Here is a 27,833-nt window from a genome sequence, read left to right as displayed (position 1 = left end):
AATCCATCAAAAATAAATAAAAACTGTCAGATACCTGTAATTTGACAGATACCTGTAATTTTAAAGTGCTAATTTTTTTATATTCCCTATGGCACCAACATACTAAAATTTGGACGAAATCCGTCGAAAAATAAACAAAAACTGTCACCCACCTTTGCAGTCGACAAAACTGTTGACCCCGATCGTGTTACGTGTTTTGATCTTTCAACGCCTTATGGCTTATTTATTTCTTCTCTCGTTCTTTTATCTTATTTATGAGCATATCGAGTTCATATACGCGTTTGTTTATTTCGGGCCCCTATGTATGAAACCATAAGTATTTTCAACACTAAAAACTTTTAAAACTTAATAAGTATAAATTTTTTCTCGTTAATGTAGGCACAATAATCGCCAAAAAGTATGTCAGAAGCTATAATGTAGTTCCAGTACAAACTGACAGGTTCTTATGATCATTATTCATTCAGTTTGTTATTTATTATATTTTTGTAATTGCCATTAATTTTAACGGTTTATTTTTTAAAATTAGGGTGCCCCCCGAAAATTCCGCCCTTCGCCCCTTCCGCCCCTTTTTTTACTACCCGCTCTGGAAAAAATTGAGCAAAACTCATCATAGCTATGCGGGTGGTATAAAATACGGCTTTTATTTTTATTTCCAAAATTCTTGAACGAGGCGCCATTCCATATGGCTCTAAAATGCGCCACCAAAAATAACAATCTACGTATCCAAGCAATTTTGCGAACACGCCCCCATTTAAGTATTATCGAATTTATTCCACTTGGCTGATATACCCTGTATTATTTCATACGGAGGAAAAGTGAAACTTTTTAATTATTTATGAATAACTGGCCGCCATTCCATTTTATAATGTAAGGTGTTAAAGACTTTTATGGTTGGCGCCTCAAATCTTTGAGACCTAAAATTGGTGACATCTCTGGCGACCCAGATTTCATAAATAAGACGCGAATAATGATAACAGCCTGGCGTTGTTACTTTTAAAAAAGCTTTATTTACAAAAAAACCAAAAACTTAAAATTAATGAACATCTAATATGAACAGCAGAGCTTTGACACAATATTAAAATGTTACCGATTGTTATACTACACTTACTTAAATAGTACTTAATTGCTATATCAGCAAGTATGTTGGTTACCGGCTATTATACTTCTAAAAACCCATTCGGAACACTAAGTTTGTAATAATGTTTCGCGACACGAAACGACAACACTGCTTTAAAAATTCTTCCCAGCTCACCACGTCGCACATCGACCTGAATCATCATTAATGTTTAGTGTTGCGCGGCGACAACAAGGTGTTAAAGTGATATCTCAAATTTTTGTGTAAAAAGTGTTCAAATGAAGCGTAAAGCGAAAGAAGACCTTAAGAGGAAAGCAAAGAAGCGATTGCTTGAAGATTTAAGGAGGAAAATGGAAAAATTTGAGAGGTTTATGGAGAGTTCCACTTCAAGTAAGTTCTATTTTTTCGCACAACAATAAATAATGTGGGTACTATTGAATCTAATCAAACCTATAAAAACAAATGCGCCTTTTATTTTCAAAGAAATTACATAAACTTTTACATAAAAATATCTTCATTAGTAAGCAAAATAGCCGCATGAGAAATCCGAGAATTGTTTATATTCGAAATAAGATAAGCAGGCGAGTATGAATTCCTTTCTGGTATACCGTATGGAAATGTTTCATTTTATAGGTAATACCGATTGAAATATTTTACATGTAAATAAATAATTGTTTTATTAAAACGATTTAGTTTTAAGTTCGTTTTTCCTTTACTGGGCCAACTGACATAAGTTGTTTTTCCCTTTTTATTTTTTTTGGGGCAACTTTGACTGATTGGTAGTGTATTTAGTTGGTTGTTTTCTCACGTTTGTGAGCAACCAAAAATACCTACAAATTAATAAGAAAAATTAATAGTTGTTTTGCTAATTGCCAACTATTAAAATATATGGATACTAACGCAGGATAGAATTCAGAATATAATATTGTTTCAGGTGAATACTCTGATTCCACAGATTCAGGGTCAGAGTCAGATCATTCTCCCGGGAATGATGACGAGCCTCAGGAAAGGGTAGAAAAGGATTTAACCCTAAGCGTAATTTTGGGAGAGGACCCAAAAATTATTGGGAGAAAGGCCCTCCATTATGCGAAGCTTTAGTAAATCGATGGTCAAGCTACCTGAGCGAGGGACTAGAAAAGGATATCAGAGAGGCGCTTACTGAAAAATATAAAACGCCCGATAACGGCCAGTTTCTAGAAGCTCCGAAATTAAACCCCGAGATTGAGATATCTCTGTCTCCAGCTCAAATTAAAAGGGACCAGTTTTCCATGAGCATTCAAAACAAGCTAGGAAGAGCTCTGGCAGCACAAGGTTCTGTTTTAAATATTATTTTATCAAAAGACGCAGCTCCGCATACGATTGACGATAATACAAAAACAGCCTTAGCTGATGCAGCTAAATTGATTTGTGAAGCACATTACCTCATATCCTACCACCGGAAACATGAACTATATCCCTTTTTAAACGCCGATGTTCAGAAGGTAGCTATGAAATCCCAGATTGACTCATTACTATTTGGGGAGAACTTCCAAGAAAAATATAAAGCTGCAAAAGAGGTTAAGAGAACGGCTTTAGATTTAAAAGCGGGTCCTTCAGGGAATAAGCAAGAAAAGAAGGATCATTTAAACTACAAGCGCCAAAGCAACAGACCCAGGTTCAAGACAGAGAAGTACGACAGGAGGAAGAGGGCGAGACAACCAGAGTGGCAGACGGAGAAGCAGCCACAGTGGATTCGGGGCAAGCAGTCCAACCAAAAGCAGCGTTGGTCGGGGAAATACCACAACTAGAGGTACCTAGAAAATATGCTGGTAGAATTAAACTATTTTATAAGCAATGGGAAAAGATCACGGCAGCCCAAACTATTTTGCGTTGGGTTTCTGGGTATTCAATCCCTTTTATTAAAACTCCCATTCAGAAACGAGTTCCGGCAGTAAACATTTCTAAAAAAGAATTGACTAACTTAAATCGTGAAATTTTAAAACTAGAAAGTATTGGAGCTATCGTTGAATGTAAACACAAACGCGGCGAATTTTTATCGCCATATTTTTTGGTGCCTAAATCAGATGGGGGTTATAGATTTGTATTAAATCTTAAGCGTCTTAATAGATATATTCAAGCTCCTCATTTCAAGCTTGAGGATTATCGGTCAGTAAAAAACTTAATAACAAAAGATTCTTTTATGGCAACTATTGATTTAAAGGATGCGTATTTTGTTATACCAATAGCAAAAACCGAAGCAAGCAAGTACCGAAAATTCTTAAGATTTAAATTTAGCAATATTCTTTATGAATTTTGTTGTATGCCGTTTGGCCTATGTATAGCACCATACGTATTTACCAAGTTGCTAAAACCTGTAAATTTTAAACTTAGATCAATAGGCTTTGAATCAGTGAATTATTTGGATGATTATTTTCTTTTGGGGAAATCCAAAAAGGAATGTTTTCTTAATGTTATGGAAACTGTAAAATTACTTTATAAGTTGGGATTTATTATTAATTTTCAAAAGAGTTCCTTAGATCCTATGAAAGAATGTAAGTTCCTAGGCTTTATATGGAATAGTTCACATCTTAAAGTTCGGCCAACTGATTATAAAATCACTAAAGCACAAATTAAAATTAATAAAATTATTCAGAAGTCAAAAATTAAAATTCGAGAATTTGCAAAATTTATTGGTTTTTTGAATTCAATGTGTTTGGCCTTTAAGTACAGTAGGTTATATATAAAGCAAATGGAAAGGGAAAAATGTATTGGCTTACAAAATAACAGAGGGGACTATAATGCAAATATTAAAATTACAGAAGAATCACAAAAAGAGATGCGATGGTGGTTAAAGGAATTGCCCTGCAGTAGCCAATACTTTGGTTCGATTGACTACAAGTTAGAAATATTTAGTGATGCCTCAAACACAGGTTGGGAGATATTTTGTAATAACGAAAAAGCTAATGGGTTTTGGAATGAGGTCGAATCTACATTACATATTAACTATTTAGAGATCTTAGCAGCTTTTAATGGTCTTAGATGTTTTGTTTATAATTTTCAAAACTGTCACATTCTCCTTAGAATTGATAATATTACCGCAATATCTGTAATAAATCGTATGGGCAGTGTTAAGTATTCGGCACTTAATTCCATCACAAAAAAATTATGGCAGTGGTGTGAAGCGAGAAGTATATATGTTTTTGCTTCATATATCAATACTCACGATAATATAGATGCAGATAGAGAGTCCAGGTCATTAAAAATAGAAACAGAATACTCATTAAGTATTAAGGCTTACCAAAAAATTGTTCTAAATCTGGGACTTCCTCAGATTGACATCTTTGCGTCTTCCCTGAATACTAAATGTAAGACTTTTGTATCCTGGAAGCGTGATCCAAATTCCTTTAAAGTAGACGCGTTTACATTATATTGGTCTGAGTTTTTCTTTTACGCTTTTCCACCCTTCTGTCTGCTAGGGAAAGTTATAACTAAAATTATTGCCGAGGGTTCGGAAGGAATACTTGTAGTACCATTTTGGCCTACTCAAAACTGGTATCCAAAATTTCACAAACTATTAGTTTGCCAGCCACTTTATTTTCGGCCAAGGATTGATTTAATATTATCTACTTTTAGGGAGAGCCATCCGATTTGGGAACGTCTTACCCTGGTTGCAGGGAGGCTATCAGGGAATCCTATACGAAGAGAGGCCTACCAGAAGACTGCATACCCACCATGTTAGCTTCGATAAGTAACAGCACAATTAAACAATATAACGTATCTCTTAGAAAGTGGTGGATATTCTGCGAAAAAAATAACATAAATGTTTTTCAATCAGACAGTAAGCAAGTAGTTAAGTTTTTAAGTATGTGTCAATATGAAGGGGCGTCTTACAATTCATTAAATGCTCATTTGTCAGCCATTAAACTTATTACAGATATAACGGGAAATTTAGAAATTTTTAAACGATTCTTAAAAGGTGCTTTTAGGATTAAACCTTGTTTCCCCAAATATCAAGAAACATGGGATCCGGAAAAGGTTTTGAATTATTTGTCCAAACTTTATCCCTTAGAAAATATTTCATTTGATATGCTTTCGATTAAACTAGTTACACTCTTAGCTCTCACGTCTGCCCATAGAATGCAAACCCTATCTAAAATACAGTTAAACAATATATATACGTATGAAGATAGAATAGAAATTGTTATCACAGATGTAATAAAGACCTCTTATCACAATAAAAGTCAACCGATTTTAAGATTTCCCATATTTAGAGAAAAACCGGAACTTTGTGTGGCAACAACTTTATGTTTTTATATTAATGCCACCCGACCAAAACGATGTGATAAAAATAATAATTATTTATTGTTAACACATAAAAAGCCATACCGGGTAGCATCCACACAAACCTTATCTAGGTGGATAAAAAAGGCGTTAGAACGTAGCGGCATAGATGTTAATAAATTTAAGGGCTATAGTACCAGACATTCAGCGGTTTCAGCCGCCAGTAGACAGGGTGTCAATATAGAGACTATAAGAAGTGCTGCAGGATGGACAGCAAAATCAAATATGTTCGTTAGATTTTACGATAGACCTATATTAGATAAGTGCGTGTTTGCAAAATCCATTTTGGGAATGGAAATAAATTAGGTCCTCGTTAAAGTTAGGAGATAAGATGCTTAAGTAAGAATTTAATTATTAATTATATATATAAATGATTATTTATATATGAGTGTTCTGATTAAATATGTACCTACCTTTATGGATATATATATATATATTTTTTTTTTTTTGAAGATATATAAATATTCAATGGAATTTTTTTGAATTAGATTAATTTGTCTCATTTTAACTCCCTTTAATTTCACAAGTGGAGTAAATTTGACAAAGCTAGGTTTGTTACTAGATCGCCATAAACTTTCAACAACTTACAAACTTAGTGTTCCGAATGGGTTTTTAGAAGTATAATTAACGATTAAACGACTTACCTGTAAGGATGTTCAATCGTAATTATACGATTAAAACCCATTCGGAACACACCCACCCAACTCAGCTTGTATTGTCATATAACCCGACTGTGACTGATATGTTGTACACAAAACATTAATGATGATTCAGGTCGATGTGCGACGTGGTGAGCTGGGAAGAATTTTTAAAGCAGTGTTGTCGTTTCGTGTCGCGAAACATTATTACAAACTTAGTGTTCCGAATGGGTTTTAATCGCATAATTACGATTGAACATCCTTACAGGTAAGTCGTTTAATCGTTAATTATTCGCGCATTGGGTTGTGGATTATTGACGAGAAATCGGTCGGGTCGGTCGGCTATTATAATTTAAGCCGATAAGCCAATACCTATGCCATAAACGACCCGAAATTTTCTGGTTTCGCTATAGTAGGTATCTTAAACCCGGGTAAACATATGGTTTTAGCTAATATTATTTTTTGCTTTGATGATGGTTTTTATTTTGATGTTGATGTTACGGCACCGCCGCCGACTAATAGCTCCTACCGACAACTAGCGCAGCGTTGCCAATCTCAATATTTTATCAAAACATTAATATGTAATAATTATAGTTAAATATAAATAAAACATCTTTTTATATATTAAACATCTTTTTTTGATTTTTTATAAAATTGAATACTGAAATTTGATTTTTTTATAGTTGTTACGTGCGGCTCCTGATAGCGGCTCATACAGTATATCAACGTTCAATATCTACATTAATTTTATTACTACGGTATTTGTATCCCTTTGAATAAATTGATTTCTTCAAATGACATAAAAAGCGGTCTTTTATTGGAATAAAATTGTAATAGGCGATAGTAAGTTCTATGGCTATCGCTAAAAAATAAAACAAAAAGTTCATATTTTATCAACTTTTGGGAATTCAAGCTGCCTTTTCGAGATACGGGGTGTAATAAAAAGTTAATCAATAAAAATATATTTTTTAAAGATATTTCAAGATCTATTCAATCGATTTTGATATAACTTGACCCGTTTATAATACTAAATATATGGGACTTATATGATGTAATTAGATTTAAGTTTACTGTCTAGTGGCGGCGGTGGGGCATCACTGTTAATTTATTTTAAAGAAAAAAATATGCACGCTCCTGCTTTTTTAGAAGTTTAAAATTATTTTTGAATTCATAGATACTAAATTTGTAAACATTTAATTTTTTGTCTCTTGACTTTTTTGTCTATCTTGCTTACTTTTTGCGGAAAAAAAAAATTATCCGTTTACGAAATAAATATGCACGCCAATACTTTTTAAATAAATCTAAAAATATTTTATTAAATTTTTTAAAATTATTAGTCATTATATATTATCAGTAACAATTTACGAAGTTTATTCGTATACAGGTCAAGAAACACCCTGATACAAGATAGCATACAGGGTGATTCAAAATTGAGTGCAAAGTTTTTAAGGCGTATTTACCAGCCAAAAATAAGAATTTTTCTATATACTCGTATGTCCGACTTGCTTCGTTTTCAAGATACAGGGTGTAAAAGATTAAAAGATTAAAAAAAAAATTTTATGATTTTTTCAAAAATCTTTCAGCCGATTGAAATAAGATTTGGTAGCCTTATTTGTAGTCATAAGGGCCTTCATAAAAGGACCTTTTTATTTTAATAATAAATTTAAAAAAATATATTTAAAAAAAAATTACACCCTGTATCTAGAAAACGCAAAATAAGCCTGCCAAATTTTATTTAAATCGGCTGAAAGTTTTTTGAGTAATTGGTAAAAATTGTTTTTTTTTTACATTTTTACATCCTGTATCTAGAAATCGAAGCAAGTTAGACAATATTATTTAAAAAATTCTTATTTTGGGCTGTTAAATAAGCTCTTAACATTTTTTCATTAAATTTTGAATCACCCTGTATATTATTATAATTCCGATTCAACTTATGACTTCCGATCTGATTACTCCTACATTAATATAATCTGTATTTAGACTTTTATGCTAGGTTAAATTAAGGAAATTTGCGACCCATTTTCAATTAAGTCATACTGCAAAGACTAGCATAACCTATGATTTGTCTTTGTCAATTATTAAAATTTAAAAGTAAAAATATTATTTCGAGTTCTGGCCGTACCTATACTAAGTGAAGGCCAAAAAAGATTAAAAAAAAAATATTATTTTTAATTTTACTTCGAAGTGCAAGTGATTTAGTAAATATACCTAAATGAGCCAAGTACCTATTTTTTAAAATAATTATGTTTATAAAATAGGCGGGAATTTTTTTAACAAATACTTATACGTATATGTATTACGTTAAAGTGCAGAGGAAACAGCAACATTAATGGTGATGTCGACTGTAAAATAATGTGATACTTTATTTTACTTAGATACTTTATTTTACTTAGATTACTTTTTGTGATACGGGAGATGTGCAGATATACAAATAAATAAAACATGATAGAAAGTTTAGCAAATATATTATAATAAAAAAATAAAATGTGGTAAAATACAAATATAAGATATGGGTGCAAAATGATAGCATTGGTGCTTTATAATACACACTGGATGAAATCAATAAAATTGCTAACCAATTAAAAAAATGCAATAAAGAAGTTTAACGTACGTCTTTTTAACGTAAATTAATATAACAACTAAAGTACTAAAATCACTAACATACCTACTTAAATTAATAAATTTTACAAGTAGTATAAAATTCAATAATTTCGGAGCAGAAAGAAACACAATAAGAATAGGCAAAAAGACTGGCCAAACAATTTAAAAAATAATATAAGTTCCATAATAAGGATAATACATTATTGGATACGAATACAGTGTGAGCCTACAAGTTTGCTTCGATATGAGAATATATGTAATTATTGATTTATAAAAAATATATATATTTTAGTTAAAGTTTATACAAAGAGTTAAGATATAAAGTTTTAATAATATCAATTTGAAACACATATAGGTACCTACTATTAGCACAACTTAAAAGTGTAAACAAATAATATAATATATAAATATATTTAACAAGAATTCGTCTAAAGTCTTTTTAATTTTATACTTATAGGTCAAAACAAAAAGCATTTGACGTAATTATTTATTACGTCAAATGCCACGAAATCTTGTTTAATATAGGTAATCTATTTAAGACGATGTTAACTACTTATAAGTATTTATAATTATATAAAAATGCTTAATTCTAATTCTAATAAAAACACACAAATTTATTATCGAATTTTTAAATTAAGTTTATAGCAAGCAAAGTAAACTAAAATTAATAAATTTTAAAGAAAAAAGCCTAGATGTTAAGAAAAGAGAACATTTTATTTAAAGAATACATAGGATTTTCTAAATAAGCTTTTAAAAATCCCATATTTTAATGGAAAGTTAAATACTTGCGCCTAAAAAAGTAAGTTCGGCACAAGTTTTAAAAAAAAATCTCTGGTACCAAAAAAATACCTATAGCTTAATACAGAAATAATTGTCAGTGACTAATATATATAGTGGATAAATAATTATTGCAGAGCGGTGTATTTATATTTAAAATTTTAAAAAAAAAATATTGATGTAGGTATAATATAATAAAAAAAAGAAAGTTATCAGTCCATCTCAAAAGAATTTGTCTTTATTTTTTTAGCTTGAATTTGTTCCTCATCACTATGAGAAACCTCAGCAAAATTTGAACAATCAAGAGATGTGTCCGAAGTAGCAAATGTTTTTTTTCGTGAACAATATGTTTTTTTTAAAGTAAATAACGGTTGCTTTTTACGTTCTACACGTGTAAATGGTCGGTATATTAAATAGTTTACCTCGGTGTCTAAGGAGATGCCGCTTTTTGTAATTTTAAATACAGTCACTGATAATAATATTAAGACGTGCATAAAAGTTGGGGGAATCAAATCCTGTCCATTGGTGGATTAGCTTCCTTTTTATCTTCTATAAGAGTTATTTTTCTCTGCTTTAATGGTAAAACTTTTTCGTTTTCATTTTTTACAATATTAAGTTTCCGTTTCTTTAACGGCAATTGATGTGAATGGAGGGACATTCTGGAAGTAAAATAGTTTATAATTTATTTACATTAAAAACATTTAGTCAAAATCGTCGAAAAATAAACAATTTGACAGGTAACTTTAATTTTAAAGTGCCTTTATTTTATATTTCCATAAATAAAAAGTGTGCATTCGACAGGTACAGTCTTGCCCAAAATAAGTTTACTCATCAAATTTTTATGTGGTGGAACTTAGCTAGAGATTCAGAAACGAAAATCATGTATTTACAGTCGCCCAGACAAGTTTTGGTTTTAAAGTTCGCCATTTTGGATCCACCCTTGTTTGTAATCCTCGTATCAATAATTGACACACACACACTTTTATTTTCGAATACACAAGTTTTTTAGTAACACGTCTTGTCGAAAGGAACAAATAAAATAAAAGAATCCTGAATATAACACGCACCCTATTCGCTTCATGGCTTATAAATCGGATATCACATAATATTTCTCTCACCTACATACTTGACTTAAAACCCAAACTTCATTGCGGCCTTCGAACGACCTTGCTCTATTCCCTGATCAACGCCGACATCGCGTTGATGAGGCAGGTCATTGAACCCGGACTGTTACATTTCGTTTCGTAGCATGTCGTTTTTTCAAAGACGGGTCCCATATACGTGCGCCCAGAAGTATTTTCAATACTAAAAACTTCAGATCTTCATAGCTTCGACCAGTGGCCAAAACTCGCAATGTACATGTTAAACGTTCGTGAGGGCTAATAGATGGACGCAAATAAGTGTCATTCTTTTTAATTAAAGGTATCACTAAGTTCAACAATTTAAGGTACGTTTCCTCGTCCATTCGAAGATAATTATACCAATCGCCAGGTTCGATTCTTAACTCCTCCAGTAGATTAATGTGAGATAATGTGTTTCGTTTCAGCAGCCATTGTTTGGTCCATTTGGATCGTGGTCTTCGCTTTTTCGCTTGTTTTTTTTTAACGGCCAAAGCCGCCGCCACTGCTAACAATTGCACTCGATTCATCATACAAGTATGTTCAAAGCCGGTTGGAACAAAACTGAAAATGACTGATGTGTGTGTGCAATTAAAACTTTTCCGACCGACATGTACGCCGTGCAAGTATGTCGTACAAGAACGTAGTCTGTGGGGCCCTTTAGAGGTGGTGAACTACTTTTTGAAAAAAGATATTCTTAAGAATTCTAAGAAATTGAATGTTAGCCGGCCCCGGCAGCGCGGTAAGTATATACTTGCCTAGCAGTCGTGTGGCCCTGGGTTCGAGTCCCAGCCTTGGCATGGTCGTTTGTGATGTCCGATTTAGTTTTAATACTAAAAAATTATAGAGGATTTTCGTGACTAAATGTGCTCAGCACGAGGTCAATAAATAAATAAAAAAAAAGAAATTGAAGGGGACACAAATTTATATAAATCACAATCGCACCGATCAGGAACAAGCCGAACTTCTTTATAGACCCTTAAAAATAGCAAAAGAAAACAACAAGGAGGCATACATTAGGAATAAAGGGTTATTAAACGGACAAAGCAGGACCCCGGAAGACCTGAAAAAGGAAGAAGCTACGCAGCTATCACGCCTTGAGTTTCAACGACTACCGCCGTATCCGACTCCTAAACGAAAAACTTCTAGTAGCGAAAGCAAGAATCCTAATCATCCCCTAAAAAGAGCCCTTAGAAGTAGAAGTGTGAGTAGTAATAAATGTAATAAGGTGTCAGATAAAAATTAGATACTTACTTCTGATTAATTCAGACAGTTTTTTGGGTAGGTTTAGGGTAGATTTTTAAAGAATTTTAAGTATTCTAGATGTTTTAACTGTTTAGGTATTTTGGTCTACTATCGTATTTTTTTTTAATTCTCACTAAAGTTTTCTATTAAAATGTCTTTTGTTGTTTCTCATACTAACATACGTTCCTTACATGCTAACTTTGCAAGTTTTGAAAATTATGTTTTTGATGTTGATTCGGACATTGCTGAGGTGACAGAAACTTGGTTGCACCCAAGTATAGATAGTTCAGATATTTGTGTTGAAGGCTACAATATTTCTAGATGTGATCGGCTGGGCAGACGTGGTGGTGGGGTGGCCTTCTACATAAAATCTAATATTTCTTTTGAAATTGTGAGTACGTTATCACTTGATTTTATTGAATGTATTTGGATTAGGATTAAGTCACGTAATGATAATGCTGTTATAGGAAATGTCTACAGACCAGCAAATTCCAATATAGACCAATTCTATTTGCATTTAGAGGATAATTTGGCTAACTTATATACTCTATCTGAGATAAAATGTTCTCATTTTACTCTTGTACTGGTGATTTTAACATTGATTTTCTGAAATTTTTAGACAATACTAAACACTTAGAGTCAATAATGGACACATTTGGCCTTACCCAAGTAATAAATGAACCAACTCATATAAACCCTGCTTCAGTATCCTTAATTGATTTAATATTTACAAACATTGAATGCATACAAGAGGCCGGAGTACACAATGTACATATTTCTGATGATTTTCCCGTGTTTCTAAAATTTAAATTTCAAATTGAAGAGCAGCACCCAGTACCAGTATTTACTTTTCGTTCTTTAAATAAAATAAATCTTAATAATTTTCAATACGATCTCGAATCATTGCCATGGGCACATATTTATGAGTTGCGTGATATCAACGAAAAAGTGGAATTTTTCATTGCAACTATGCTAGCTCTTTTTGACAGACATGCACCTATTAAAACCTTTAAACGCAATCGTAACTACAAATACGCTCCCTGGATAACTGAAAATATAAGGCTTCTTTAGAAATTACGAAATAGAGCATTAGGTAACTTTAAAACTACAAGTCAGCCAGCGGCCTATGATTATTAATAAGCAATTACGCAATTTCACGACGGCAGCGATTTGTAATGAGAAAAAAGCCTTTTTACGAACAAAATTTAATTCCAATTTATTAAGTAGGGAAACCTGGGCAGAATTGAAAAAACTTAATGTTGTTAAAAATAGACAAAAGAACATTTCTTCAGAGTTATGTGATGTAAACTTACCTCGAACTGTACTAATCCGTATCAAGCAAATCAGAATCTGCTGCAGTTTTATGATAATAATTTAGTTAAAAATTTTGAACATGCTTTTTAATTGCAAAAGATAACCGAAATCGAGTTAAAAACAATTATTCTTTTCATAAAAAGTAAAGCTTATGATTGTGATGGGCTTAATATTATATTAATTCAGATTTGTTGTCCATTTATTGTCCCCTTTGTGCTTTACATAATAAACGAATGTTTGAAAAATTCAGTATTTCCAAATATGTGGAAACACTCCTTAGTTACGCCTTTGGCCAAAATAGCTCAACCAAAGGAACTTAAAGATCTCCGATCAATAAGCATTCTTCCTGTTCTTTCCAAAATTCTCGAAAATGTTGCAAAAAATGAACAGTCATGAAATTTTGCTACTCAAACAATCAGGGCTTCGTTAAGGATATAGCTGTGCTACGGCTATGGCTGACGTGACAGATGACATTTTCCGAGCGTAGGAGTAAGGGGAGTTTACCGCTTTAATTTTACTTGACTACACAAATGCATTCGACTTAATTAATCACAAGATTTTATTATCAATTTTAAGGTATATAGGATTTTCAAGAGATGCAAGAATATTTTTTAAATAATTTTTGGGTAATCGCAGCCAGCAGATCATTTTAAATGGTATAAAATCTAACTCAGCACCTTTATCAGTAGGTGTTCCTCAGGAAAGTATCCTGGGGCTATTGTTGTACACAATTTATACATGTCGATTTAAAGACCATTTAAAATTTTGTTACCCACCCAAACTATCTTATAACACCCAACTCTATCTTCACTTTCACCTAAATAATACAGAAATTGCCAATAGAAATATAAATTTGGATTTAAAAAAAGTATAATAGAAATCTTAACGTGTCACGATCTAACGATAAACCCTTTAAAATCATCCGTTACTGTATTCGGAGGAGATAAAAATAATAGATTAAGAGTTAGCAACGAGCTTAATATACAAATTAACAACGTCACCATTCCATTAAGTAACACGTCCAAATCATTGGGACTTGTTATTAACTCTGATCTTCGGTTTCATGAGCATGTCACAGAAAAGCTCCGACAAGCCTATGGTGCTCTTAAACTTATTTATAGTGAAAAAAAAATTTTAAATCAAAAATTAAAAAAACATCTATGTGACTCCTTAGTGCTGTCCAACTTTAACCACTGTGACACGGTATATGGCCCATGTTTGGATAAGTTTGATTCTCGTAGAATTCAGAAAGTCAAAATGCGTGCCTTCGCCTTATTTTTGGGATACGCCGCAGAAATCGGATCTCTCGTAAGCTTATAGACGTCGGCTGGCTTAATATGTATAACCGCAGAAAACTACACTTCATTTCGTTGGGCTACAAGGTAATAAAATTCAAATCTCCCCAATACTTGTATGATAGAGCAAATTTTAGAATTAGCAACAATAATCGTAACTTACGCAATTTACATCTTCTTACTATTCCTCGACACAGAAAAGAACTTTTTAAACGAAGCTTTTCATATAATTTGGCTTCCAGTTTGAATTCCTTAAAGATTGGATCATTTGATCTGGCCTGTTCTACTTTTCAAAGAAAAACTAAAGACATTCTCTTTTTTTACGTCAGTAAATAAAGTTAGTCTTTTATTTTGATTTTAATTTTTTGTGTGATGTCGCTGAACGTTCTTTTTTATTTTTAAATTTCAACTGATATGAACTGTAATTTGAAATATTGGTACTGGTTGTAGAGCAAATTTTTTTAATGTTATATTTTTTACATTTTTTTAGAGAACGCCTAAACAGTGTCTGGTCTGCGTACCAGAATACTGACGTAACACAGCCTTTTATTTTTCATAGACATTGTGTATTTCTTAATTTTTATATTGTATTTTTAACTTGTTTATGAAGAGTAATAAAATTTGTTTAATATTATTATTATTATTATTATTATTAAGTTAAATGAATGTAGATGACGTCCCTATATTAAAGCAAAAGGCAACAACATCGCAACGCCACTCGATCGCATTGTTGATTCACCGACACGAGTAATCTTTACCAGTGACGTCGTTAAAAATATTTACTTGATAAATATTTATTATTAATAGAATATGCTTTAAATTATAAACAATATTACTATTTATAAACTCTTTATGCGTTCTTTTCACGTACTTCATTTAAGTAAAGGTGCTTATCTTATAAAAAGCATTTTTATGAAAATTAAATATTTTATAATTATTATAGATTTTTTAATAAGTTTTTATTATTCTACGTTTATGACGACTGTTGCTTCTTAATATGATGTTATGACAGTATGGGTATTTACTTGTAAAAAGCTTTTTGAGCGCCCTTTACCCATAGTGCAGCACAAAGAGTACAAGTTTTTACTATCGTAACACTTTACAAAAACCCTGAAATGACCCCCCCCCTCTCCTTCTTTTTAGTTTTTCAACCAAAAACTAAAGAAAAAACACAAAGCCGTTTGTCAAGATGACGTTTTATAAGATGACATCAGCTTTAACCTGCGGTGTTGCAATTTAATTTTGTTTAGAAGCGGTTTTAGGAATAAGCATATTATATATTTTTTTGCTTTAAAGATGTTATTTTTGCGCTTATATCCAAAATCGAACATCAATAAGTTAAATTAACATTATTATATGTGTGATAAAAATTTCCTCTTTTGAAAATGTGTGCAAACTTGACAAGAAAGAATCGTTGAGTATGTTTGTAAACAAAACAACAAAACACCCACCTTGCCCCTGTGCACATATTGAACTCAAACAAAGTTGTTGTTTACCAATTCTAGCATTTCAATGTTCTAAGGAGCTGTAAATGACATTGAGATTCCAGGAAAATTTCAAAGGAAAACAAGTAAATTCCATTCGAGGTTTTTTACTTATCTGGAAATGATATTAACCTTCGGAGTGCGTTGATGAGGTCAGATTGACCTCACGCTTGTTTTATTTTGATTAAAGAATCCCTCACACTAACGCGGTACGGCGGGAGCGGGAACGGCGCGAAACCGAAGGAAGCGGGAAAAAGTCCATATATCCACACCGATGTGGTGGTGTGGTAGCTTGCGTCAGTTTTGTATTTATGGAACAATCATCAGACCATTTGACAAAAAATGAAGTATTCCTCGTCTGACGAAGAAGAACTGCTTCTTTTACTTGCCGTAGCAGAAGATGAGAGACGAAGCAGGTAGGAACATTTTTTCGAACAAAAGAAAAACAAATATTAAAAATCGTTTTTGCAGAAAAAGAAAGTGAATCCATGAAATTAATCTTGACCGAGAAATTTTTAGAGAATTTCACACCTTAATGCCGCAATTGCGAAAAGACCCAAAACGATTTTATATATATTTTAGAATGTCAAGTGATTGTTTCGACGAGATTTTCATCTCCTAAAAACAAAAAAAAATAATATGTATCTATTTCAGGTTCTTAGCCACTGGAGATAGGTATTATACAATTGGCACAGTTTTCGTGTTGGATTTTCACACGAAAATTGTTTAGGAAGTCTGTAATGCGATTTGCAAAAGGTACAAAACAGATTTGCAAATCCGGCCACAAACATCACACGAAAATTCCTGCAGAGCCGGTCTTTGGGTTCTTCTAGTCGGTTGAGGAGCAACGGACGTCGCTCTTCTCCATTGGGCACGATTGTTGACTATCTCTTCCCAGTTGTTTTCAATTCCCAATAGCTTTAAATCATCGTGGACGACATCTTTGAAGCGTTTGTATTGGCCTCCCGGCCTCCTTGCGCCTTCTGTTAGTTCTCCATACAGAAGAGATGTTGGTTAGCGCCGTTCGTCCATTCTGTATACATGACCCAGCCATCTCATTCTTGCCCTTCGTACCATAGTGTTAATATTTATACAGTTTGATCTTTGCAGAACCTCATTATTCTAATAATTTTCTAAACTTTATGAAACCATCTGATTCTCATCATTTGTCGCAGTTGCCGTTGCTGAAATTGTTCAAGAGCCTTTATATGTCGTCTGTATGGGATCTATGATTCGCAGCCATATAATAGCGTTGGTACAATTATTGCTCTATATACTGCCGTTTTCGTTTTAAGACTCAGATTATGATTGTAAAACACTCGATCCTTAAGACTCCAATATGTTTTTGATGCAGAACTAATTCTGTTTGCTATTTCGTCGTCTATATTTAGTTTTGTACTAAATACGCTACCTAGGTAGTTAAAGCCTATGAAAATATATAGCATATATACAAAACATATATATGCCGAAACCAAGCGAAGAAATATGGAAAAAATCACCCCAAGACTTTGAAATAAAATGACAATTCCCAAACTGTATTGGAAGTATAGATGGGAAACATGTAGCAATTAAGTGTCCGGATAGAAGCGGGTCAAATTACTTCTGCTACCTAAAAAAAATTTTCCATTGTTCTTATGGCTATTGTTGGGCCAGACTATACATTTTTGTGTGTGGACATTGGCGGGTTTGGAAAAAATAGCGACAGTGGCATTTTTGAATCATCCAATATGGGAAAGAAATTTCAACCAGGTGAAATGAATGTGCCAAAAGATAAAAATTTGCCAGGTCAAAATGAAGCAAGCCCTCATGTTTTATTAGGTGATGAAGCTTTTGCCCTTAAAACGTACTTAATGCGGCCCTATCATTACAGATAATCCAGATCAGATATCCGTAAAGAAAAATATAATACTGGGCTTTGTCGAGCTCGAGGGGTAGTAGAAAATGCTTTCGGCATTTTAGCTCAAAAGTGGAGAATTTTTTACAAACCTATCGAACTCTCATTACCAACGACAATAATTGTTGTGAAAACGGCGTGTATTTTACACAACTATGTAATATCAAAAAAATGTGATGAGCAATATTTTCAGTTTTTGGAGTCCCCAGAAGCTATATTAGAAGCGTTTCGAAACATTGAAAACGATCCGAGAAGAGCCCTAAATGTAGCATTTCAAATTCGCGAGAAGTACGTCACGTATTTTAATAATTAAATTATATTTTCAGGGTTATGATTTTATACAAATTACGTTATGTCATTAAGTAAAAACTATTAACAAGACTGTTTTTGGTTATTAAATAAAATGTTTTCTTACCACTTTCATTTAATTGTACACCTATTTCATCCCATATTTTTTCGCGTTTTCTAACATTTTTGTATTCAGGGTTTCCTAAATCATATATAATTCGATACTTTTTAACTAATTCAATCAGTTTTTCCGTAAACAAAGACATTGCACGTGGTAATCAGAATCGCGGGAATAGAGCGTACGCGGGAAAAATTGTGCATGCAGCGTCAAGAAAATACAACGCTGTAGTATCGCATGTGAAGCACAAAATATTAACCCAGGGGAAATAGAAGGGGAACTGCAATGCTAACCTCAAATCATAAAAGATTAGTTCCCCGCCGAACCGCATTTATTTCGCATGGCGTGGTGATCGCATTGGCGGGAATTTTGATATCATATAAAATATGATATCTATTATAGTTTATTTTAAGATCGCTTTTTTAAAGAATTTAAACTGAGTTGGTGCCAATTTAAATGTATTGTATTCGTGATTATTTTCACGCACTTAATTTTGGACCAATTCAGTTTAAATTCGATTTGAATCGATTAATTAAATGTAAAAGTATCTACATTATGTACGAAGTGATTTTTATATTTCATACAATGGCATTTTTTTTTGTTTAAAAATATAAGGTTTAAATTTTAATTTTTTTTTATGTTGAATAATAAAGTGGCAAGAAAAAAAAAACAATTAAACATCGCGATAAAACCAAAAAATTTTTTTTCTTTTTAATTTTAAACCTATTTTAAAAATGTTGGTATATAAACACTAAATATTTAAAATCAGGAAGAATTTATCTTTTGGAAATTTATCTTTTCTATTGGAAAAACATTATAAAGGGTGTCCCATTGAATTTTTTTTTTTCAAAATATTAGGTAATAAAGTATTTAAATTATATACTATATTTTGAAATCGCGACGTGCAATTGTTTTTTTTTTAAGATTCTTAATCAGCATTAAAAGTTAGCCATTGTATGAAATAGAAAAAATTACCCTGTAAACGTTAACTAAATTAAATCGAAAGCAAACTATCAGAATGAAAAAAAAAATTAGAGTAAAAGTATTTTTTGTCAACCCAGACTTTTATAACTAAATAAAAAAGGATTACACAAGAAATAAGTGCAACGTAACAACAATTTTACTGATAAGAAACTAGAAGAAAATTATCAAATTGGGATGGGTTTAAATAAAACACATTATGAAAAAGTATCTATTTATTATAATATATGGATGTAAGAACTACTTTTATTTTCTTCTCTTCTCTAATTGTTTATGCATGTTATAGGCATGTAGTTTTACAGAGTCAAAGTTGGCCGCAGAAGATTTTGATTTTACTAGATATGTACATTTTTCATCAATGCCCCTACAAATTTTATTTATTCTCTTGCACCACCAAAATATGCAACATTTAATTATAATTTTTCTAAGAAGTTCATCCTGTTGAGGGTGATTTGGACAATTAAGAAATTTAAATGAATCCATTTTGCTTTTTAAAATCTCGTCCAAAATTTTAATTAATTTTTCTTTATAGCAAACTCTTGGTATGAGATAGAACAGTCTTGATATTGCGTCGCTTACAACAAAATTAAAAAATGTCCCTGGAATGTTTAATTTACAATTTTTATACTGTCTTGCATTTATAAATTCTACATCTGCATTATGTTCCCTAAATACTAATTTATTTCTACAAAAATTTATTATTTTTTGTATGATGACTAAGCAAGCAAAAGAAAGGAACTAATTTATAATTAAACTATAATTTTAAATTTTAGGCATAAACAATAGGTAATAGGGAGTAAAATATAAGTAAAATCAAACCTAATAGTAGGTAGGTACCTATTTACACTTTCTTACTTAGAAAACCAAAGTGGATTGGATGATCGCCCACGGTATCGCACTATCACAAATAGTCTAAAATGTCTAATTAAATAATACTAAAGAAAATCAATGGAATAACACAAATCACAAAATGGAAATCACAAAATTTCGCATTCGCAAAGAGACAAATAAACAACAACAAAACCGAAAACCAACCAAACGACTCCAATTTCGGGATTCCCGAGCGGGAGTGGGTGGAGCCATGAAAAATCGATAATGCAGAGAAAGCGCTCTCACTTCGTGGTTCGGCCGGGAACTAATCTTTTCATTTGACCTTGGTCGTAAATGATTCTTTTCTATCTCCGTAGGTTAATATTTTGTGATTTGAAGTAGCGGCTGAACGCTTTTATCTGAATGCCTTCGTATCCCGCCATATGTTTTAAAATCCGCGCCGTCCCGCTGTCGCTCCCGCTCCCGCCGTATTGCGTTGGTGTGAGGGATCCTTAAATCTATAATAATGATTATTTATTAGAATGCTCCCGTGTAAAGATGTAATAAGTAGCCCGAATAACAGTCTTTTAAACTTTTGCGAAAAAATTATCAGATAAAATACTAGAACGGGGTCATTCTGTCCCCATAATGCAGTATTGGTTCGAATGATGTGGCAACAATCAGCAGGATGGGGGTTATTCAAGTGCCGAAAATCGAATGACGATCCGATCAAACGATCAGTTAGTAATTCCGCCCACTGCGTAAGTATTCCTGACTGTTACCTACGTAGGTAAGGATAAACAAACAAAGTGGTCTAAACAAGTTCCAAAAAGCTCAAGAACCAAAAGTAAAAATATTGTTGTTCACTTACCAGGTCCAAAAGCCATTGCAAAAAACGTTAAAAAACCAACTGATCCTTTTTCCCTTTTCTTTGATGATGGCATAATACAGTTGATTATAAAATACACAAATATGAAGATTGAAAGTAAGATTTACGGGAAATAAAAATTGCAAACATATAAACATGTTACTTATAAAGAAGAGATTTTTGCGTTATTTGGTCTTTTGTACGTGACGGGTGTATTCAGATCAGCTTGCTATGACTTGAGGAATCCTACTTATGGACCACCTATTTTTTTATGCAATCATGTCTCAAAGACGATTTGTTTTTCTCCTTGCAAATCGGAGATTCGATAATAAGAGCATACGGGCACAGAAAAATACCAAGTTAGCTGCTATTTCAGAAATATGGGATCCATTCGTGAAAAATTATCAAGGAGTGTGCCACCATCGATGAAGTTCTGTGTCCTTTTAAAGGCCGATGTAGCTTCATCCAATATATACCAAATAAACCGGCCAAGTATGGCATTAAAGTATTTGGAATAAATTGCTTTAGAACGTTTTATTTTCTGGGAGGAAAAGTATATTGTGGAAAAGAGGGAAATGACCGAGCAACAAATTTAGCACATAATGTGGTTATATATCTCACAAAACCAATCCACAACACAGGAAGAAATTTACCAACTCACAATTAGTATACTTCAGTACCATTGGGAGAAAGTCTACTTTAGAAAAAAATTACACTTGTGGGAATGCTCAATAAAAATAGAATAGAAATACCACATGAATTCTTACCAAACAAGGCACGTCCTCCTCAAACAACTTTGGAAGAATTCAGAAAAAATGATAAATTTGTTTTATACGTTCCCAAAAAGGGAAAAGCTGTTGTATTATTTCATGATTGTACAACAAATCTTGATCCAGAAAACAAAAATAAACCTGAAGGGAAATTATTTTATAATATGACGAAAGGAGGTATTGACACATTGGTTAAGCTTTGCGCTATATACACCGTTGAAAGAGGAACGCGAATATGGCCAATGAGACCTTTCTACCTTATGATGAACACCACAACTGTAAATGGTATGGTCATCTTCAAAAAGCTATCTAAAAAATCAAAAGTATGGTCGAAGATTATTTATTCGTGAAATGAGCTGGTCAATGCTCACATGTGAAGCCGTGAACTGAAGCCTCAAATTAGATCCTCCGTAAGGCTGAGCAAGAACCGCGAGTGAAGTTGAACCCTCAACCCCAAAAAAGACCTCGTCTTCAGTTTTCTAAAACTGCAAAAAAACGATGCAATATCTGTCCACGTTCGAAGGACACCAAGACATCTAATCAATGTGTTCAAAACTCTTGTAAAAAGCATGTTTGTAAAGATCACTCTGTTATTATGTGTAACAATAATTGTTATAAATCTTTAACGTCTAATTTTTAAATAAACAATATGTTATTACGTAAAAATATTGCATTTGTATTATTCAAAATGTTTTCTTCGCCATTTTATAAACTTTTTCATTTTGGCCAATGTTTATTCTAGTGTATTCAATGTTTTAAGGTTCTGACAGACAAAGCACATCAAATCATCGGGTCATGTTGACCCGACAGTGTAGAGTTTGCCCTGAAGAATCAGAATGCATTCCAAAGGTTAAGAAAAGAAGGAAATTTGAATTAAAAAGTTAAATTATACAAGACGGATGCAGGACTGAACCGAAAAATAATGATTAAGTAAATTATATTTTTTCACTAGCTTTAAATTTCAGTAAAAAAAATTGTACAGGACAGATAGAGGACTGAACGGAAATATTGGTTAAATAGTTTTACCGCCTTCATCTCACCTGAAAATGGAATATAACCTACTTTGACTTACCTGTAAATAATATTCAGATTTATGCCAATCATAATCTATATTCTTTGATTTTATTCTTTTATTGAAAAAAAATTAAGGCTATAAGATGCTAATTTGGACCACCTCGTATTTATTAATTGTTAGCTAATATTAATTATTATCAAAAAAAAAGATAAAATGTGGGTAGAATTTTGTGTTCTGTTTAAGATAACTAAGGCGTTGCCAGAGTTATACAAAAGTAGAAATACAAGGCAGTACAAAAACATTGTTATCAAAATATAAATACGTTAAATAATCTCATAGTTTTTGTAATGTTTTGCTTGTATTTTGCAATTTAAGTTGACTAATTAAGTTTATTTAGGATTCTATTTAGGCTTAGTTTATTGTTTTTACCCATAGTCTAGTTTTTAGTAGTTAATCTTGTTTAAGGGCGCCAACTTAGGTTAATTATTATTGTAAATCCTTGTAGTTCAATTGTTCTAGAACTTGTATACTTGCTTGCCTGGACTTCCAGTATTCTCTTAAAATTATTGTCTTCATCGACATAAATAATACTGAAATCTTAAATATATCTAAATTATTCCATAATTGTGTAAATCGGACTGCGTTTTGTGACATTTTAGTCAGTTTGATTATTTTTCTATTATATCTAACAATTAAACGAACGTCAAAGCGGGTCTGGTTAAAGTTTTGGCATTCAGTATTCCTGTAATAAGTGTGTTCTAAAAAGGATTGTGATTTTGAATTACGTTACAATTCTCCTGTGCAATATAAAAACCTAGTACCATAAAGTGGGGCTACTTTGTGACAAGTTTTTTAGGTTTTTTGATGTATCATGATCATAAATCATGTACACTTGCAAATAATATTATTTTAGATATACCAACTTAGCGTTTCATATTTATTCTTTCTTAATTTAAATCGATAACTCGACATGTGAAGTAGAATTTGAGAAAAAAACAAAATAAAGTGTCACAAAGTCATTTTGTTTGATATATAACGTGAAATACAATTTTGGCACAAAGTAACACCCATGCTCTATCTATATACAAAAAATATATAATATTAAAATTTTAAATAAGGATATTTGATAGATAAAAACACATAAATAATTACAAAATAACTTTTATTTTACATGTCTAAATGCTCTTATGCAAAATATTAACAAAATGTTTATTAATGTGTAGGTAACTTTAAACAAAAGAAAACTAAGTAATAAAACTGGTGGTAAATAATATATGATACACCTATAATTACACAATAAAATCACTTAACTCTGGAATGTCAAATAGCGCTCTTCTTCCACGTTGAATTGGGGCATTTATGCCCATAATAATTTCCTTATTTCTATAAAATATCTCGTCTTTCCTTCCCGTATTTTTCCTCTGACTTTTCTGCTTTTTGGGCTACAGTTCTTTCTTGAACAGTTCTTTCATTTCTAACCAGTTCAGCTTCATCACTAAAAAAATGTTCATCCCATGGACTGTCATCACTTTCCATGTATTTAATTTAGTCCTGATTTTCACTGGAACTATCTGATGTTGATCCATTATCTCGACCGCTTTTTAGGCGTTACTTTTGTTGGATGCCGGAGGGTCCAGGTTGAGGGTCATCGTTGTTTTGCGTATTCTCAGCAGAAATGGGAGCAGATGGGATGTTAAAATCAATACTACTTATGCTTTTACCTGGTGGAACGTTTAGGCGCTTTCTTCTTTTGATCTGCCTCCCTTTGGTTGCATCAGTCCTTACATTGGTAAGGTGTTGAATAAAACTATTACGCACAACCTCAGCTATTTCGGTATCTGCTGTTACAATACGAGTGCATAAACAGTCCATGACCTCGTTTCGATCTAAAGGATAAATGCCTGTCTTTCTTAAACCAGATCTTAGGCTATCAGGTCCTCTTTCTTCTAACTGACTCATCAGCTTTTTTAAAAGGCTTGGAAATTTATCCTTTGATATGGAAGAGACTCTCCTGCCGTAGTTGCTTGCCTTCCACTCGTTTAAAATTTTGCACAATTTTTTCTTCATTGGGCGGAAAAAGGCCACGTCAAGTGGTTGGAGTAGATGCGTTGTATTAGGAGATAAAGGTATAAAGTGAATATTATTAGCTTTACATGCTTGAATGACCTGCTGATTTAAATGCGAGCTAAGATTATTTCCTATAAGGGCCTTTCACCCTTTTTGCCGTTTTAATATTGGCAGCATAAGATTTAAAAATCAATCCTCAAAAACTTGGTAGTCAAACCATTCCGAAGCCGTTCTATTATATCCCGCGTTTGCAAGTCCATTTTCAATCCATGTATTCCATAATTTTTGAGATTTATAATTAATATAAAGTGGAGCTAATTGACCCTCGGCTTTTCCGCATACCATTAGAGAAGTACAGGCTTTAGAAGAGTTTCTGATTCGCTCAGGGTACCTTGTTCCCTTTTTGGTTATTATTTTTGTCTGGCCTGGGTCGTCAACAAGGTTTGTTTCGCCATAATTCCATATATATTCTGCAGGAATTCCTTCTAACTCAGCCTCCAAATTTTCAAAGAAATTTTTTACAGTTTCTTCATCAGTGGCAGCCCTAGCATGTGTAATATTCTGCGCGATTCTCTGTGAAAGCTGCGGTTGTCACTTCAAAAAGGACTTGACCCAATCAGGTCCTGGCATATTGTTTTTAAAAGGCTTAACTTTTTTGCCTTGACGTTCTATATACGATTTAACTATACATCTTAGATCAAATGTGCTTACGGGAAAACCAAAAGTTGACACAGTGATAATATGGGCGGCAAAGGCATCTTCTTCTTGGTCGGTAAATACTTTGTGTTGTCTTTTTTTGTGCCGTTCTTTAATTTTCAGCCATAAAGTATTTCGATGTATACCATATTTTTCCGCAGCACCGCGTAATGATATGCGTTTATTTTTTATATTATTAAGAGCTTCAGCTAACGTTTCTTTGGTATAGTTTTTGTAGCTGCGGCAGCCAATTTTTTTCTGTTTTTTGGTCTTTGTTTAACAGGTAAGGGGCTACTGTGTGACATTTTTTTTGTCACAAAGTCGCTCCTCGTTTTGTACTTTTTTCGTAAAAATAGAAAAAACAAATTAAAAAAAAACTCGAAAGTATACAATTTTTACAGTTAAGCAAGCAAACATAAATTATACTTTAATATAAACTTACCTTAGTTAAAAAATCTTTCACGGACTTTGCGCTCAATAGAAAGCTTACACACAAATCGAAAAACACCTGTTTGTCTAATTTTCAACTCTGCTATGGTATGAGGGGCGATGTTTTGCTACCGGCTTTTGTCATATTGACCTAGATGGCGCACCCGGTACACTATTGTTATATGAAATTTTAATCGTTCTTTCGTTTTTAGCGACCTGGTAAAACAATTAATTTAAGTTAAAAGTGGCAATGTCACAAAGTAGGCTGTAGTGTCACAAAGTAGCAGTACTTTAAGGTATGTCTACTTATTAGCAAATTTTTATTAAAATGGCAAAATAAGCAACATACTATTTTTTTAAATACTAATTTATAAAAATAAAGCATAGTATATCGACTTACTAATAAACGAAAGGCCAATCAGGCCATTATATTTAGTCATATGGTTAAAGTTGGACCGAAATGTGTGGAGCGTTTAAAATTTAAAGACCATTATTTTAGTTCTCCTCTGGCTATAACTGCAGCATGTGGATATACACGTGTTTTTGTGACATTTTATTTTTAACTAATAAATATTAAAAATCTGCATGGAACGCGAACTTAGAGGTGTTTCTAGTTTAGTATCAAATCGTAGTGGTATGATGGTTCAAAAAGTGCAAATAGGATATCAAAAATACTAATAAATTTGATTTAATTAGAACTAGTCCCACTGTTTCAATTCTTTACGTCAACTACTTTTAGGAAACTGCCTTTGACTCCACCTACATCCGAAGATGACTCTGACTTGGATTCTGAGTATGTAGCTGATGACGAAAAAGAGAATAAAATTCCGAACTTTTTTAAGCTTGATAAGTTAATCGACAAAAATTATGTGTTAATGAATGAGTTACGCCAAAGTTACAATGAGGGAAAGTTATATCCCCAATTAGATCAGTGGGAATATGGCAGTTGTCGTGGTTATACAATTAATGTGTAGAGACCCTATTTGAGAAATTCGATAAACTTGATGTACACATTAACAATGGAATTACGCCGGGTAAGTTTTGTAGTGCTAAATTGCACCAACCTATTTTAATTTTTTCTTTAATATTAGGCCCTACACAAGTTCAATCAGCACTCTTCACAGCAGAAGTTGTCGCTCCAAAAGATATTGAAAACGGAGAAGAAATTCTCGATGAAGAAAAGACCAATGACAGGGAAGACTTAATTACTACTAATGTGAAACCAATTGATAAGTCAAACGTAAAAAGTGTGTCGAATCTAAACCAAAGCCGCATAAAAAAACCATTAAAAAGGCTGAAAAGCAAATATTATATATATACAAAAAAGTGCTCGGAAAAAATCTCTGAAGAAAAGCGAATTATAATATTTTAATAAGCTTGACTTTGGAGAAAGACGCCTATTTTTGGGGGAAGTTCTACAGGAAAGAAGCGCAGTCGCACAAAGGATGTGCAGTTAAATATAGCCTGTCGTTTTCAGGAGATAATGAATTAGGCATAGAATCAAATATGGATTTTTTGTCTAATCAGGTATGTAAGAAAATGTTTTTACATACATTGGGGCACAAAACAGACCTTATAATAACATAATATCTAAAAAATATTGATGAACATAAGTTAAGTCATTGAATAAAGTGGCTGCCAAATAAAAAATCTTTGACACCATCAAATCACAACTCCTCACAATATTTCTGCGGCATTCTTTGACTCTTTTTTGGGACTACTACAGGACATATGCACTTCTAACTTGTCTTGCACTCCTTACTGTCAGATAAACAGAAAGCGTAAACCTTTCAGATCACCAGTTCTCATTCAAGGTAATTCTACGCAAACTCAGCATACAACACTCTAAGAGCACCGGTTTCGATGGAGTACCGTACCGCAAAAATCTTCTTTTGTTTATATTTTAAAGCAATATTTGACTACCTTGAATTTATTCATTATTAAAATATTAGTACAGTCTACTACAAAAGGTTTGTTTCTTCCCAACCCAACTTCAATTCGAATGAAAATTTTTGATCTTGAAGGATTGT

At 32.5% G+C, this 27,833-nt stretch overlaps 1 protein-coding gene and 1 long non-coding RNA gene across 3 annotated transcripts; both read left to right on the top strand.

Moving 5' to 3' along the window:
* The first annotated feature begins 1,302 nt into the window (after nt 1-1,302).
* On the top strand, nt 1,303-5,775 carry LOC126737682 (uncharacterized). Of its 2 annotated transcripts, XM_050442679.1 has the most exons (3): nt 1,303-1,465; nt 2,010-2,864; nt 4,688-5,775. In XM_050442679.1, exon 3 carries the CDS (start codon nt 4,787-4,789, stop codon nt 5,699-5,701), a length of 915 nt encoding a protein of 304 aa, XP_050298636.1. In that variant the 5' UTR covers nt 1,303-1,465; nt 2,010-2,864; nt 4,688-4,786; the 3' UTR covers nt 5,702-5,775. The 2 variants fall into 2 exon arrangements, with proteins under 2 accessions (XP_050298636.1, XP_050298637.1); XM_050442680.1 differs by lacking the exon at nt 2,010-2,864.
* A 389-nt stretch (nt 5,776-6,164) lies between these two features.
* Nucleotides 6,165-27,231, top strand: LOC126737688 (uncharacterized). The gene is made up of 3 exons (XR_007661079.1): nt 6,165-6,301; nt 26,543-26,837; nt 26,895-27,231. It is a non-coding gene; the product is annotated as an uncharacterized LOC126737688 (long non-coding RNA).
* The last annotated feature ends 602 nt before the right edge of the window (nt 27,232-27,833 follow it).

This window comes from Anthonomus grandis, chromosome 6 (genome assembly GCF_022605725.1).
Source record: "Anthonomus grandis grandis chromosome 6, icAntGran1.3, whole genome shotgun sequence".
Taxonomy (NCBI): domain Eukaryota; kingdom Metazoa; phylum Arthropoda; class Insecta; order Coleoptera; family Curculionidae; genus Anthonomus; species Anthonomus grandis.
The sequence above is the reverse complement of the archived record's forward strand: the minus strand, read 5'-3'. Positions and strand labels throughout refer to the sequence as shown.

Excerpts from the sequence above, each read along its gene's own strand:
- LOC126737682 (XM_050442680.1), top strand. The coding sequence starts at position 4,787 with ATGTTAGCTTCGATAAGTAACAGCACAATTAAACAATATAACGTATCT.